General features: G+C 39.3%; 1 protein-coding gene across 2 annotated transcripts in view; it reads left to right on the forward strand.

Annotated features, from left to right (window-relative positions):
• The window catches only part of LOC110838288 (uncharacterized), a 95,823-nt gene extending 81,602 nt beyond the window's left edge, over nucleotides 1-14,221 (forward strand). For both annotated transcript variants that reach the window (XM_022081344.2, XM_087342540.1), the window contains exons 3-4: nucleotides 8,643-8,783; nucleotides 11,220-14,221. In XM_022081344.2, coding sequence (XP_021937036.2) covers nucleotides 8,643-8,783; nucleotides 11,220-12,211 — 1,133 coding nt within the window. In that variant the 3' untranslated portion in view covers nucleotides 12,212-14,221. The remainder of the gene's footprint in view (nucleotides 1-8,642; nucleotides 8,784-11,219) is intronic.
• Nucleotides 14,222-15,036: the final 815 nt, after the last annotated feature.

Genomic DNA, 15,036 nt, shown 5'->3' on the forward strand with positions numbered 1-15,036 from the left:
GCCTCCCGTACGTCAGCACTCCACTCTTCTCGGATTCCGCGGGCACCTGGCAATTAATTACTGGGACGAGTGGCTCCTTGACTGGGTTTACGGTGTGGGTAGCCGAGGCGAGCAGCGAGTGAAATGAAACGTCAAGATGTGTGCAACTTCTCTGCCTCACCTGATCTCCAAATCTCAATTCGATTTCTAGACTGACTTTCCACTTGCCTCTTATCCACCACCATCGACCAATCGAGCGACTGCAAGAAAGAACCTTCTCAACTTCATTTTCCGCTTCAGAAAAAGTAAGAAATGACTTTCCGCCACTTCGAAAAGAAGGTAGAGAAAGTAGGATCCAAGAAGTCAGGACGCGAAGTAACTTAGTGATTCGTTCGATAGATCCTTTTGACAAATTTCACCTTTTTGATGGGCATAAAATTACAGCCGAGCCGGAATAGCTTAGTCACTACAGTGTCTGACTACGGTCTTGAAGACCGGGGTTCGATCTTCGTCAGGAGTAAAGAATATCTCCTCTAGCCTCTGCGACCAGTTCGGCTCTGGGGTTCACACAGCCTCCTATCCATTAGGTACCGGGGGTCCTTTCCCCGATGGTAAAGCACGGCCAGAGCGTGATGCTGACCACAAACATTTCTCCCAATAGAGTGCAGAGGTAAAGAACAGCTGAGATACTTTAAGTTTCTGCAGCAGGACTCTGCCCCGTTTAGTTAGTTTTCTGCTCTACTCTGGACCCCCCCCCCCCCACTAACAGGATATTGGTGGGAAATTTATTACAAATAATATTCACGAAACATTGGAGTGACTGATAAGGGTCATTATTCATTCGGAGTTTGGTTTCAAAATACAAGAAACACGAATAAATACCATGTGCATCATTTGTAGTTCTTTACATTCGTCTGCGTGACGTATAGTTATGATAAATTGCCTCTTCCTTTGCGAACAGAAGTAGAGTCTGGATGACTTATAGGGCGAATGGGTGCTGGTGGAAAAGTATATCAGATATAAACTTGTAAGGAGAAGGTGAACAAGCAGTTACATTGGTTTCTCAAAGACTGAACTTTTGTATACGGTGTTCCGTAGGTTTGATAAACATGCGAGTGGCTCACCATTATCTTTTTAATTTGCTGCTCCTTTGATTTTAACTTTTATGTTAATTATAAATCCTTTGTAAGACGGCATTGCACGTCTTCACGTCGTTAAATGAGGAGACTGCCTCCAGATACGGAGGGTAGCTGCGAGTGTACGGAATAAGAAGTCGCGGACAGCCGACATTGGGTGACACTCCGACTGGGGTTGGGCGCTGGGCTTAGCAATTCCCCGCCGTAAAAGAACAGCTTGCTACGAAATGTTACACAAGAAGATGCATGAATTTATTCTTGATTATCTAAGAAGACTGATACAGCTAACCGACGATCTGAAACAAGGAAAGAAGATGAAGTTCCAGGAATTAAAACGAGAAGCTGAGAATAGGGACAACTGGAGAGCTCTTTTTGGGCAGAGCAATGGACCTGTCGTAAGACAGAACACTGAATAATAATAATAATAAAATAATAATCTGAGCAAACTGTTAGCTTCCCAAGAAGGACTATGCCGCCATGGATTTAGTTATATAAGTTGTAACCTTCGACAGTACATTTCCAGTTTTACATTCGAGAAAGTTCCGGATTATACATTAACAGTTGAGCTGCGATTTTTAGGTGATTTTACTATTGAAGTCCTACTTTAACTGTTCAGCGCGTGTTCTCAAAATGAACGCTTATTTTTAACTCATATTTCTGGGGGGGGGGGGAATAAGTGAAACTTTGATAGATGCAGCTTAAGGCAGTGAAGGCGTAAAATATGTTTTCGTGCACAATGTGTTGTGTAGCTCCGTCTGGATTCCAATATTTTTCCTACGATCTATTTCATTCTTAGGCCCTTAATGGCTTAAAGTGGCTCTGAAGCAGTCATCTGCGTACCAGATAGGGTGAGCAGGTGTGCCAACCTTGTATAGGAAAAAGAACTGCTTTCAAGATGTCAATGCAAAGAAATATTGCCCCACGTATATTCCAGTTTCTTCGGCATTCAGAGCCCTCTGTCGGGTGACGCGGGAGGGTATTAAAACGTCATAGAATTCCGAATATAAAGATTTTATTTCCAAAAGAATAAAAGTAAATATGCTTTCAAGAGTTTTATCATCAATTTCACTCGATTTTGACAAATGTTTACGTATTTAACACATTTAAGACATACGATGAAACATTTTTCAGGCCACGTAGCGATTTTGGTCAGATCTAAAAAAGTTAGTGCTGTGGTCTTGTACAATGTGGAGAAAAATGTGTTAACTGCCATCTGTTGTCGTCCTGTAGTTCTGTTGAAATTTGTCCATTATATATCATGTTAAATAAAATTATGATGTAGCTTAATTTATACACAGCCTCACAATTTGTAGTTTTGTATTATGTGCTGTTCCACGTTTTCTATGGGTGTGCACAAGACAACACTTTTTCATTTATTAAATTTGGAGTATTGAAATCAATTCTACTAGTTTCATGGAACAGATGCCTTCTTCAGATACTAATAGTCGCCCAGCTAGTCAAGAATTTTCGTGATTTTTTTTTAAAAATCTATAAGGCTTATTTCCTTTTTCATAAGAGCACGCCACAGAATCTCATTTCTTTAAGCTGCAGCTTAATTTTATCCTTCCATCTACTACAGCGTCTCCCACGTAGCCTTCAGATTTTCGGACTAAAAGGCTGTTCGCATAAAGAATAGTTAATTTGTGCATTCCAGTGAATAATGTTTTGTTGATGAAATCAAGGAAAATGAGGTGGGAGGGGCGCGTATCATGCATTGCGTACAAAATTTTTGTCACGAACTGTGGAGGGACGAAATCACTTGGGATAAATAAAATAATATTAAAACGCATCTTTAAAAGGTATTGTTTAAGAGTGTGGATTGGATTCGTCTGGCTCAAGATAGGGAATAGTGCTGGATTTTGTGAACACGATAATGAAACTTCGGGACTCATAGCATGAGGGGACATTTCTTGACCAGATGAGCTACTAACGTCTTCGCAAGGACTCTACGCTTGACTTTTAACTACATATAAAGCAAAACTATGTTCTATGGAACAGTTCGTTTCTTCCAAGCACGGACAGTAGATGTGTACAACACATTTTCTTGATTGTACACGTCGGTTGCTTTAAAAAGCCGGATGTCTGTGTGTCTTCTGGTTGTGACGTCAGATCGCGTGATGGGCAGCCAATACGCTTCAAGGGATCGGATTAAAGTCAGTGACTGATAAAGAATAAAATCCGACAAGAAAGGAGTCTTAGGGCTTTGAAGCAGAACATCGAAATTTACTTTGTGTTTGCGTTGCTGGAACACACTCAAAATACTGTAATGTCATCCGTTTTATATGAGCAGGACTTGAAAAATAAAATTATATATGTCCTACTCGCATTATAAAGGTTACGTTATTTGTTACTGCCTTAGGAATTTAACCCTTTGAAGAAGGCGTGGTTTTAAATGCGAATTCAGGAATGGCGTGCTTCTGTCGCGTAGGACCGCCGTGCTATTGCGGCAACTTCTCCGACATTAGCGTATTGCGTACAGTATAAGTATATCTTCGAAGGCGCTCGTCAGATTTCGAGAAATTCGCTACTTTTCTGTATTCAATTCAATTCTTCAATTCTTTATTATTTGTGTGCTGTATCAACAGCCTTGTGGCCAATTACAGATACAGCACAGAGATAAACTCACAAACACAGTAAAACATAAAAGGTAAAACAAGCAATATATAAAATACATTGATACGGAAAGTACACAAAAAATTACTACTAACTACATTAGGATATTTGTAAAATAACATGCATCAATTAAGTAAATTATGCTATTAAAGAATATGATTAAGTGTGACAATTTTCGTCTCGAATATGTCCAAATCCCTGCAGACAACATTAGCAGCTGATGCGCATCTAGCAGAAGGACTGTTTTTGAACAAGGGGCTAAAACTGAACATAGAAAAATCTCTCAGATTCCGAGCAGGGATGCGGAGACCGACAGCTTCCAGAAGGGAAGGACAGCATTTAAAACCGCGGTAAACAATGTTAATTGGTCCAAGCTTTACAGTTCTGCGACTTAATGACTGTACCATCTTCTAAATCTTTTCTTTTCTTATATTCCTCTTCGTTTTCGACATTATAAATTCATTTGATAAGGTGCAAGGAACGAATATAAATAACATTCAGAAGCAGAATAAAGTGTATATTTATTATAACTAGGTGCATAAATGAGGATCTTATTAAAATATATGCTGCAGAGAGAGGATGTGAAGATGGGGACCCGATTCAAATGGCTCAGTATAGGGTCTTGTGGCTGTCTTTTGTGAACATGGTAATTAACCTTCATGTTCCGTAAAGGACAAGGAACTTATGTAATGTCTCTTAAAGATGACTTCCATGAAGTTAGTTAAAATGTAGATAGAAACTGTTTGTACGTCTAAAGATGGTGAATTATAAAATAATATCGGAAATTAATAAGGACCTTCGGGAGACCTAGAAACAACCTGGTGGACGTTGGAACAGGTTTCTGTGTGAGATTTAATGTACTCACGGCGGCGAGTTTGAAGATGGCTGTCTTCTGGGGTGTTTCACAGTGTAGTCACGTATAATTTGACCTGACGTTTCAGAGGTGCTTACTGCCTCTGTCGTGAGGGCGACGAGTGCGAGCTTTCACGGCGCAGTATCCCAGAAGACTGGCTGCCTGGCAGCTCCCACAGCTACGGGAAGGGACTTTCTCCGTTACGGACTAAGTCTTCGTGAGCGATGACGTACCTCAAATTGACCGTCTGACTGTGTTTGGTTTTGCTACGAAAGAACTGACCTGCAACTTATGGGTAACAAGGGCATAAGGGTCTTTCTTTAAAAATACTGCAATACTCCCTTCAAGGATAACAGTATTACTTCCTTTCAGATACTTTTAAATTCAGCACAGGCAAACTTAATGAATAGTACGACACTATATAACATACGGTAAAAAGCACGTTGTGTACACAACAGTAGGTAAAGTTTAAGATTTGTATACTGAATTGGGATATCAGTTGCGTTACCAGATATCCTGAATGAAGTCTGTCTTAGTATTCCTCAGTCTATGCAGGAAAATGCCTGCACATTACCTTGAATTAGGCCACGGTCTCTTCCTTCCATGCCCTTTCTATTTCACGTATCATTTTAAGCTGTGTAGTCTGAGCTACTGATGGCGTCCTTAAAAAATCATAAATACATATATGCTGCTTTGATTATCGTCTCATAACGTGAGACAATAATGGCCCGTGCATTTGAAACAGCGTGTTTAAATAACGTGCGTGTAATTCGCAAGTGGAATAAATGACGGAAATCTGAAGCCGTCCCGTATACCATTTTTCGTCGTAGCGCGGCTGTCACTTGTTGCTTGTGTATCCGATCAGAACCGACAGATGTCAGGTACAACAGGGAAAGTTAACAGGCTTTAGTCGATGCACATAAAGCGAGCTTCTGAATTGAATTCCGATATCATTACTGTAAGTGATTTTTCATAGGATATTGCCGTGACAGATGCATCATCGGTTTTGTGTGTCGACGTCTGATCAATTCGCAGTTACTGAGAATCCGTGGGAATGCCTCCGACAAAAGACTTTTGAGATCTTTGAAAACATCAATGTTTTCACGGTTGTTTAATCAAAGCAGACATAGGCCCATCCGCAACTATAGGCTGCAAAACTGTGTCTCTTAGTTTCATCTGTCTGTCTCAATCATGAACCTCGGGATTGATTTTCATAAAATTTGACATCGAAAAGTCTTTGGCTTTATCGACACCTTCCAATTTTGGTTGAGATCGGACAACAATAAAGAAATTTCACACATTTCCTACGTGCATTTTTGCGTGAGAAAGTTGCTGGGTGGGGAATCCCCAACAAGCAAAGCACTCACATGGGAATCCTCACTATGACGTCCTTGTTCGCCCAGACACCTCGCTGTTCATCGGCGCCAATCCCATCATGTTCCGTCGTTCGCCCCGGCATTGTTATCCTTACGGTTTCTAACTTGTTCGACGTAAATTTTTTCTAAGCTAATTTCGTGTATTTAAGAAAATAAAAATCTGTATGAACATCATGCTACCAGAAGGTAGTCCAACTTTATACGTTTTAACTTGAAGTCAAATGCTGTAACGCTATGTCAAACTACTTGTTCTGCTTTAAAGTTTATGCTGATCTCGCACATATCTGATGCTGTAGTTACTTCCGGATAGTACACATATAAACGTGGCTGTCCAAATACTAAGTAGATAAACTACCGCTTGAAGCAGACGTAAAAATTAGTGACAGGAACGTTACACTTTAAATTGATGTCATCGCAGCGACAGATCACTCCTACCGTACAAATGGATAGCAGCCTCTATAGAGCCCCTGGCATTTATATAAAAAATCAAAACAACAGTTAAACGAAAATTAAAACTCCTGAAATGTAATTTTATGAAGGATTAAACTATTAATTAGTTAGCACACTAAAGCTCTTTTCATTTTCGTAATGGGATGTCGAAACATTTACTTCCCCACATTGTAAATAAATAAAAGGGGAAGTTAAATATGACTAACTACAAAGAGCAGAGTCCTACTTAATTCGCTTTAACTGGTCAACATTCCATTCGAATTAAACCCGAAGTTAATTACTGTGGTTTCAAAGAGACCCAGTCCTGAAGCAGTTGAATTTAGTTCATATTCTCACACAAAATTTCATAAAGGTTCATTAAATTTTTAAACTTCCATAGTAGTTATTTTTGTCTCCCAATTCAATACATTTCGTAAACTTTACCTAGAAATGTCACAGGTAGTAATGGTGACAGGCTAGAAAGATTTTCTAGAAACTTTCTATTAAACACTTGATACAAAGACCAAAGATGGTGACGGGGAACACCTTTCAGGTTATTGGCAGTTTCTGTTAGCTTAGCTTGGTCGACAATATTGAGAAAATCATTGTTAATTATATATTATTTTATTTGCGTAAATAATATTTTTGTAACTGTTAAACGAGGTAGTGATGTGTGTTCTGAATCAGTCAACATCTGATACCTACGATTTACTACAATTCCTGTATGACACTTTTGCATGTAATTGATGTTACTTGTGGCGTTTGCTGTCTGCCTCGGATAGTGGGAGATGTTCGCTCCATCTCAAGAGGCTGTATCAGAAGACGTGGCCCAAACCAATAAAGTCTCCACAACCCTACCCCCGCCTGCCTGAACCGCTCCACCCAGCATATTGTTGCCTGTTTCAAGGTTACGACCTCTGAAGCAGAAATTCATCCATGCTTCCATTCTTCCGTAAGCACAAACTAGCCGTGATTCACAAACAAAGAGACTGTTGTGGTCTAAACCGATTTTATTTTGTAAACTTGGGTTGTTGTTGGGTCGTACAGTTTTCTGTATTATTCTCCGAAACGTCGGAATACAATCAGAATTTAAAACACGAAACAACCGAACTTAGGCCTGTCCCGTTGTGAAAACCTCAAATCAAACAAACAAACAAAATTGACGAAGTTTGAAACAGAAACACGCATGACTGAATATTGTTTGGCAAAATCCCCCCCCCCCCCCTCCGAAAATGAATTAATTATGGAGTGGGGTCTGGTGGCAAACATATTTACACTACAGAAGAAGAAGTTTATATGGAAATATTGCTGGCCTGAAGGTCGATTATTTCATCGTCCCCGAAAAGAAAATTAAATCCATATGAAAATATCTCCGTTGTTCCACGTTAACTCGGCCGTTATTATGCACCTTGTCATCTTGCAGAACTTCTCCTACACGGTTGAGTGCGTTTGCATGTATGGTAATGTTAACCCACTACACTGGCCACAGGCTTACGCAGACCTCTGCCACCTAATTACGTAATACCAAATAGATGAAAATCAGTGCATCATTATTCTACTCCGAAAACAGCTGAGTTAATCTCACAGAAAAGTAACCTATAAATATCTTCGTATTTCTAAGATCTATCGCCAGATAAAATTGTCAGCATCAAATGAACTAGCGTTATTTTCACTTCATCAACTCGTGTGGCCGCCTTTGTATTGCTAGCGACATAAATTTAAAAAAAAAAATTACCACGTTGTATTGATCTCCCCAGTAATGTGACGTTTGTACTGAATTTCACGAAAATTGCACGGTACATTTCTTATCCATAATATTAACTTACGATATTAAAACAAGGGCGGATGTACACACGTATCTTTCTAATACGATACCGTTCAACTGCATCTTAAATTGTGGGCTTAATTCAACTGGTTTATGATAGGGTCCATTGAGAGGTTCTTGCAAACACAGTTAACTTTAGAGTTCCTGAAAAGGCGTGTAATTTCTTTAATAGCGTAACGAAATTAGCTTCTTAAGAAGCACTATATTCAGTGGAGTTAGTTGAAACAATGGTAACATGAAAATGGCAGTGCGTTGGTGTTTGGAAGAACAGCTCGGTACATGGAACCTCGTATTACGGCGTGTGTCACAATCTCTACGGGGACTGCGCAGGAAAATACTTTTCCATTATAACGTGAAGAGTTATTGGCCAATAAAATCACGTCATTGTAGATTCTAACCTCCAAATGTAACATCTGTTTGTGTTCTCGCAGATGCCGTGACCAAGTCAGCCCTCTTCTTCATCTTGGCTACAATATTCCTGTTCGTGGGAGAATTCTGCTGCCTATTTGGACATTTCGCACGTCAGAGACGAGTCTTTACCTTCGTTTCTGGCGTACTCTGTATCATATCAGGTGGGTAAGACAAGGGTCCAGAAATATCGTTTACCCAGCCATGTCAACACACCGGAGTTGGTGGAGTCAGACCGTGAGTACATTTATAATCTCGGTCCAGCTGCTTCATAAACAAATTATTTATCACGTGACATGTGCGAAAAGCAAATAAGAGGATATAAGTCATCAAGTTTTTAAAATTTATCCTGTGATTGTCTACATTTTTGTAGAACACGAATTTTAATTACGTTTGCATATAACCACTTGAATCCATTCCAAAACTTCACACTCAGTTCATGTATTATTTATTTTAATATAATACTTCCATCAATGCCTAGGCCCCCAAACAGTACTTTATTTTATCTTCACGTTACTTCTTGCACATACGAGGTGCGATCGGAAAGTTTAAAGACTGTGTCAATAGAGGGCGAACCGGATGTAGTACGAGCTTCTGCCGCTAGGGGGTGCGGCCTACATTCATAGTGAATCAGTGTGCCAGCCGGCATCATCGAATTAGCATTTGTTTCTTAGTTACGGGCGTTTTGGTAGTGCATTACACCGACCCTCCTGCGATTTCGGAATGGCGTGTGCATAAAATTTTGCCAAAGACTCGCCAAAACGGCTACGGAAACCTATGAAATGCTAAAGCAAGCATTTGGGGAGTCCGCAATGGGTCGTGCACAAACTTTTGTGTGGCATTCACGTTTTAAAAATGGCCGAACCTCTGTCGATGATGACGAGCGTTCTGGACGACCATCTTCGAGCACAACGCCCGAAAATGTTACGAAGATTCGGCAGGCCATTCACGAAGATCGACGTCGTACCATCAACGACTTGTGCGACATTGTTGGGATAGGCTATGGGACCTGTCAGCTGATTCTAAAGGAAGAACTCCACATGCGACGCATCCTGTCTGAGGACCAGAAGCAGAATCGACTTCTCGTTTGTCAGGAGCTCAAAGATCTTGCAAGAACCGACCCCAACTTCCTTTCTAAGCTCCGTGTGACTTCTTCCTCTTTCCAAAGATGAAAATTCAGCTAAAGGGAAGGATATTTGAGACGATAGAAGAGATTCAGGCAGAATCGCAGATGGTGCTTGACAGGCTGACAAAGAAAGATTTCCAGGCTTGGCAGCGGCGCTGGGATCGTTGTGTTCACTCCGAGGGGAACTACTTCGAGGGTGATGGATGAATTTAATACCTGAGATAAGTGTACGGGTTTTTATACGCGCAGTCTGGAAACTTTCCGATCGCACCTCGTAAGTCAAAATATTTTCTTCATCACACTGTTCTAAAACATAATCACGTTCTTTTATGCCAAGAAGTCAAGTTTCATTCCCATATAAAATGACAGGTAAAGAGCGTGTATGTACAGTAAATTCAAGTTGTACTACTAAGGATTTGTGTATTATTGCCCGTTCACCATTTCTGTAGCAACAGCTCCAGCATTCATATAACTTTAATGCAGATACAGCTATAATGTTGGTACTATGTGTCTTATCTTGTTAGGGTACGACTGAAATCTGCTACGATTCTGGTCGAGCATTTGTCTGTCTGCCCACTGAACGTGTCTGTTATGGTATTGTTATTCCTAACAAGAGAGAAACTCTGATGAGTGAAGTTGTATCTGCACTACAATAGAATAACAGTAAGCAACTCCGTTGATGAAATGAAATGAAATCCGTGGCGTAACAGCTCCAGAGAGCCAAAGCCGACTAGCTTGTATGGTGGCCTCACGTTCACATGCCTAAGCAGAGGTGAACGATCATCCAACCAGATATAGGGTGACGTGTGGTCAGCACGACGAACCCCCAGCCATTGATAGTTTTCCTGACTGGATTACGCTACTCATTGTAGATCCCCAATTTACTCACGATGCTGGGTTGGCACCGGTCCCATACACTGGTCGAAAGCTCATGAGAAAATTTCTTCTCCCCCGAACCAGCGCACTTTCCACATCTCTGGTCCGAAGCATGATGCCTCAGACCGCGCAGCTACAGCGCGGGACGCAACTCCTGTGATAGTTGGTGTAAATTCACATTGATGCTCTGGTATAACAGTAATTTGACTGCAGGTCTTTTTAATAACAAATAGAAAGGTTTATTAACTGAGATTTTAAGTCCTCAAGACATTGCAGATAGTGATTTTAATGCTAGAGGCTGTGACATCGCGTCAGTACTTTTACCTAATCAAGACACCCGCTACCAAGTTGCAAAATCTCACCATTGGACCCTACCCTGAACACATTCAATCCAGCTTATATCTTCACATCATCTTTAAGATCTGTTTTAAATTATGTATCTTCCCGCAGACATCCAAATTATCTCCTTCTAAACTTTTGTATGTCACGTCCATCTTCTTGATTTCATAACCGTAAAAATATTCTGTAACAATTACAAATCACTTCATGTGAAAATATTAATTATAACAGACTGTAACTCTGTGTTAATGTCTTCCAGGGCTGCTGATGTTAATTGGTCTGGTTATGTACATCTCCATCTTCAAGGCTGAGATTGGCAGCAAGCTGCGCCCCAGATCACAGCTTCAGCCGCCTCTGTTCACCTACCGCTATGGGTTCAGCTTTCTTCTGGTTGTATCTGGATTCATGGCTACTGAAATAGCTGGGACATGTGCAATATTCCTGTACATCTACTGGCACCAGAAAGAATGGGGTCGCAAACGACATGAGCTTCACCTCCATCGCCGCAAAATGTCTGCGTCCACGATGCTCCTCACTGTGGATCACCACAACCCAAACATTATGGTTCCATGCAGACGCCATCCACATTCCAACCAACAGCAGCAGTATACCTCTGGAAGACCTCCGCAAGGCCACAGAGCCTCTCCTCAACGCCGGTTATACTTGAATCGTGATCCTAGGGGTCCTGATGCTGTGGAGTGTGGCAACAGTGGAGTGCCATCACCCTGTAGACACCTGCCACTCCCATCATTCACTGGCTCCATGAGAGACATAACTTCATCTTCCTATTACAGTTTCCCAGCTCCAGCAGGAACTGTTATTGACACTTCTACAGGATATCATCAACATTATTATCACCATCATCATGGAGAAGAAGAATGTGAAGCAACACCACCACCAATTGATCTTCATCACCACCATCACCATCAACATCATCACCACCATCATCCGCATCACCATGGTAGTGCCAGAGAACTGTCAGCGTCTCATTCTTCATTCTTCCCACGTGACGCTACGACTAACACTGTGTCTACGACAGCTGATATTAACTCATGTGGTGATAACGATATTGATGATGAGGATTATTCTCCTTCGATGCAACATGAACATGAGTTTGTGACTTTTGATTTGGATGATCATCCTCCTATGCCACCTGTCAGGGCAGTGGCCACCACAACAGACGAGTTGTCGCCTCAACAGAGACGGAAAGATTTCGGGTTAGACGCTTTGAGACGGACGACTCCTGTCTAGTGAGTTATAAATCCTATGCATATTATGGGGTAATGGTTGCTTGTGCTATAAAGCTTGACTTGATTGGCCTAAAGCCTTGTGCTTCAAAGTGTTTTCCAAAGAGATGCTAACTACAATCCTAGTCTTGGTATGGAATGATTTTCTTACATTTTCCAGTTATTTGGAAACTCACTTCATATTCACATGGATGATAGCCCAAAAAGATTTCATTAATCCAGTCACTAATTACCTATGAAACTATCTATCATTCTAAATAAGTATTCTGTGAATAAAAGTTTTCTTGAGTTAATCAGCTAGTCAAAGAAATTTTCCACCTACCAAGACCGTGCAAAAGGAAATATACGTTTTCTAATGGTTTCATTAAACATTTTACACAAATAGAACACTTGCATAGGTATCACATTTGTACACATTTTTTAGCCCAAGGTAGGCTAGTGGTGGACCTCTACAAAGTTACCAACACTGGATCTTCATAAAATATTCCTTGAAGGATAGTAAGTTAGGAGCAGACAAAGAATTCCTATTTCCTCATATTTGGAAATTCCTTGTATTGAATAGGCTATGCCTACTTGACATTTTGGAATTCATCCTGCCCTCACTCACCACATGCTTTTTTTTTGAGGTTAGGTGTTCAGACAAAGTCCAAATCTGAGATACCCACTCTGCAAAGTGATTGTGTAACCCAAGATTACAAAGTTTGTTGCAGTAAGAGAATAATTAATAAAGTTATGAGCGTATTTTTTAAATGAAACTATTCATAGGCTGAAAGGTTAGAATCCACAAGTCACAGGATTCACAGGCATGGTTAAGTTGTACCTTAAGAATGCTGCCATGGTAAGTAATTTTTCAGGTTACCAATAACCCACATTAACTGTACAAGCAACCATTGTTTCAGTTTACAGATTAGGTAACAAATAACTGTTTATAAACTGCAAAGTAAAGCTGGAGTTATTTTCTTTTAATTCTTCCCAAGAAACAATTTACACAAGCTGTCTGTCAAATTGGAACATAGGTTACAATGAAAACTTTAACTTTAAAATAAAGTTTTCCACACAAAACAGACAAATTGATTGCAATGTGCTGATTTACTTGTATACTTTTATATTTTATAAAATTTATGAAAATTCATTATTTTAATTCTCATTTCTGTCATCTCCAAGACATGGTGGTAAATAATTCAACAAATTATCAACATTCTTTCTTAATTTAACCATTTCAGTTTTGAAATTATCATGACTACTGTCTCTTTTTAATTGATATGAATCGTCTTGATCATGATGACCCAACTCTGATCACCAAGAGGTACAGAAATGTGCTTTGCTCAAAATATTTCAATATGAAAACAGAATAAGATCAAATGATAATGATTATGAGAATTTTTATATGCAGAAATTAGTTTTAGGTTATGAAGAAGGCTTTTAATTCCAGTAGTTTATTACATACATCAAATTCTGAAACTGTATCTGTTTGTATAAATACTGCCTCTGAGTGACCTGTTTCTTGCAAATTATTGAAAGATCTCCAGTTTTCATGGTGAAAGAAATAGTTTGCTGTAATGTTGACAATCGAGAATAATAATAAGAATATTAAGTTCCACACGTTTGTGAGTAAAATAGTGTTCTGCTTTGTGGGACAACTGAAATTGGGCAAAAGTAAAAACTGTTCATGCTCACAGTTCTGTTGCTGAAAATAATATTGTGACCCCTTTGAAACATGAAGAATGTAAAGAGTTATAGTCTGACAGTAAAGCGCACAAAGTTAAGGTGCTGACTAAAAAGTGTATTATGTGAAACTTTTCTTGCAGAGGTAAAAAGAATAGACATCACCCGGGTGAAAATCCTATATAACACACTAAGGAAATGTAAGTAAAAAACTTTGAATATTATATGAAAAATGTATGTTACAAATTATAAAAAGATACTTATAAAGAAAAAAATGAAGAAGTTGTAACTAAAAATACATTCCCTTTCAATTTATACCTCAAATAAATAAGTAGAAATGATTATGTTATTTATCATCCTGTGTCTTCTGTCCTTCATATTTTTCACAATGCGTATGTAATGACATTTAATATTATTTTAACACATCTTTATAAATCTATTTATAGGTCCTCATATTCATCCTTATTCTAGAAGTTTCCTTAATGGCTACAGTATTAATAGAACATCTCATTAATTTTCATTTAGTAATTCCTTCAGTTAGTCTCAACAAATTTACATCAGTGATTTTTTTAATTAGACAACTGCTTAATATATGGAGTCTGACAGAAGAAACAGAACAACAGAAAATAAACTGGTGAGAAAACATCACTGGAATGGCTACTGAAAGACTTCCAAAATGTTTCCTACTGATGATATATACCAAAAGGAAATAGAGAATCAGGTAGATACAGAAGATGATTGAAGACTCCATTGAGACATTATTTTTCCTTATGGTGGAACACATCTTGAAGGACTAATCAATGTTGCTGAAGAAGACAAAGAAGAAGAGCCTTTCTTGCAGGAATAAAGGCTTTAAAATATGAAGCAGTTTATCAGTCATTCTGTCTTTGCATCTGGAAAGCCCTCTTTCTTCTCCCAGTCCTTTCATACAAACAATGTATTTTATTCCACCCACTTTATACTTTGTAATAGAGAACTGTTTTTTCTTTATTTCTATGATGAAAATATTCATGAAGGAAGCTATGGCTAAAAAAAAGTATTGTTTTGGAAATTATTTGGAACCACTGTCTACACAGAACACAGTGGTTATCATGTTGTGTTATGAATTCAGTTCTCCCATTGTACTTAAACATTGAAATCCTGATAATTCAGTGTACCGACAAA

Source organism: Zootermopsis nevadensis, unplaced genomic scaffold (assembly GCF_977971745.1).
Source record: "Zootermopsis nevadensis isolate Lab colony 2312 unplaced genomic scaffold, Znev_1.0 Znev_ptg000003l, whole genome shotgun sequence".
In the NCBI taxonomy this organism is placed as follows: domain Eukaryota; kingdom Metazoa; phylum Arthropoda; class Insecta; order Blattodea; family Termopsidae; genus Zootermopsis; species Zootermopsis nevadensis.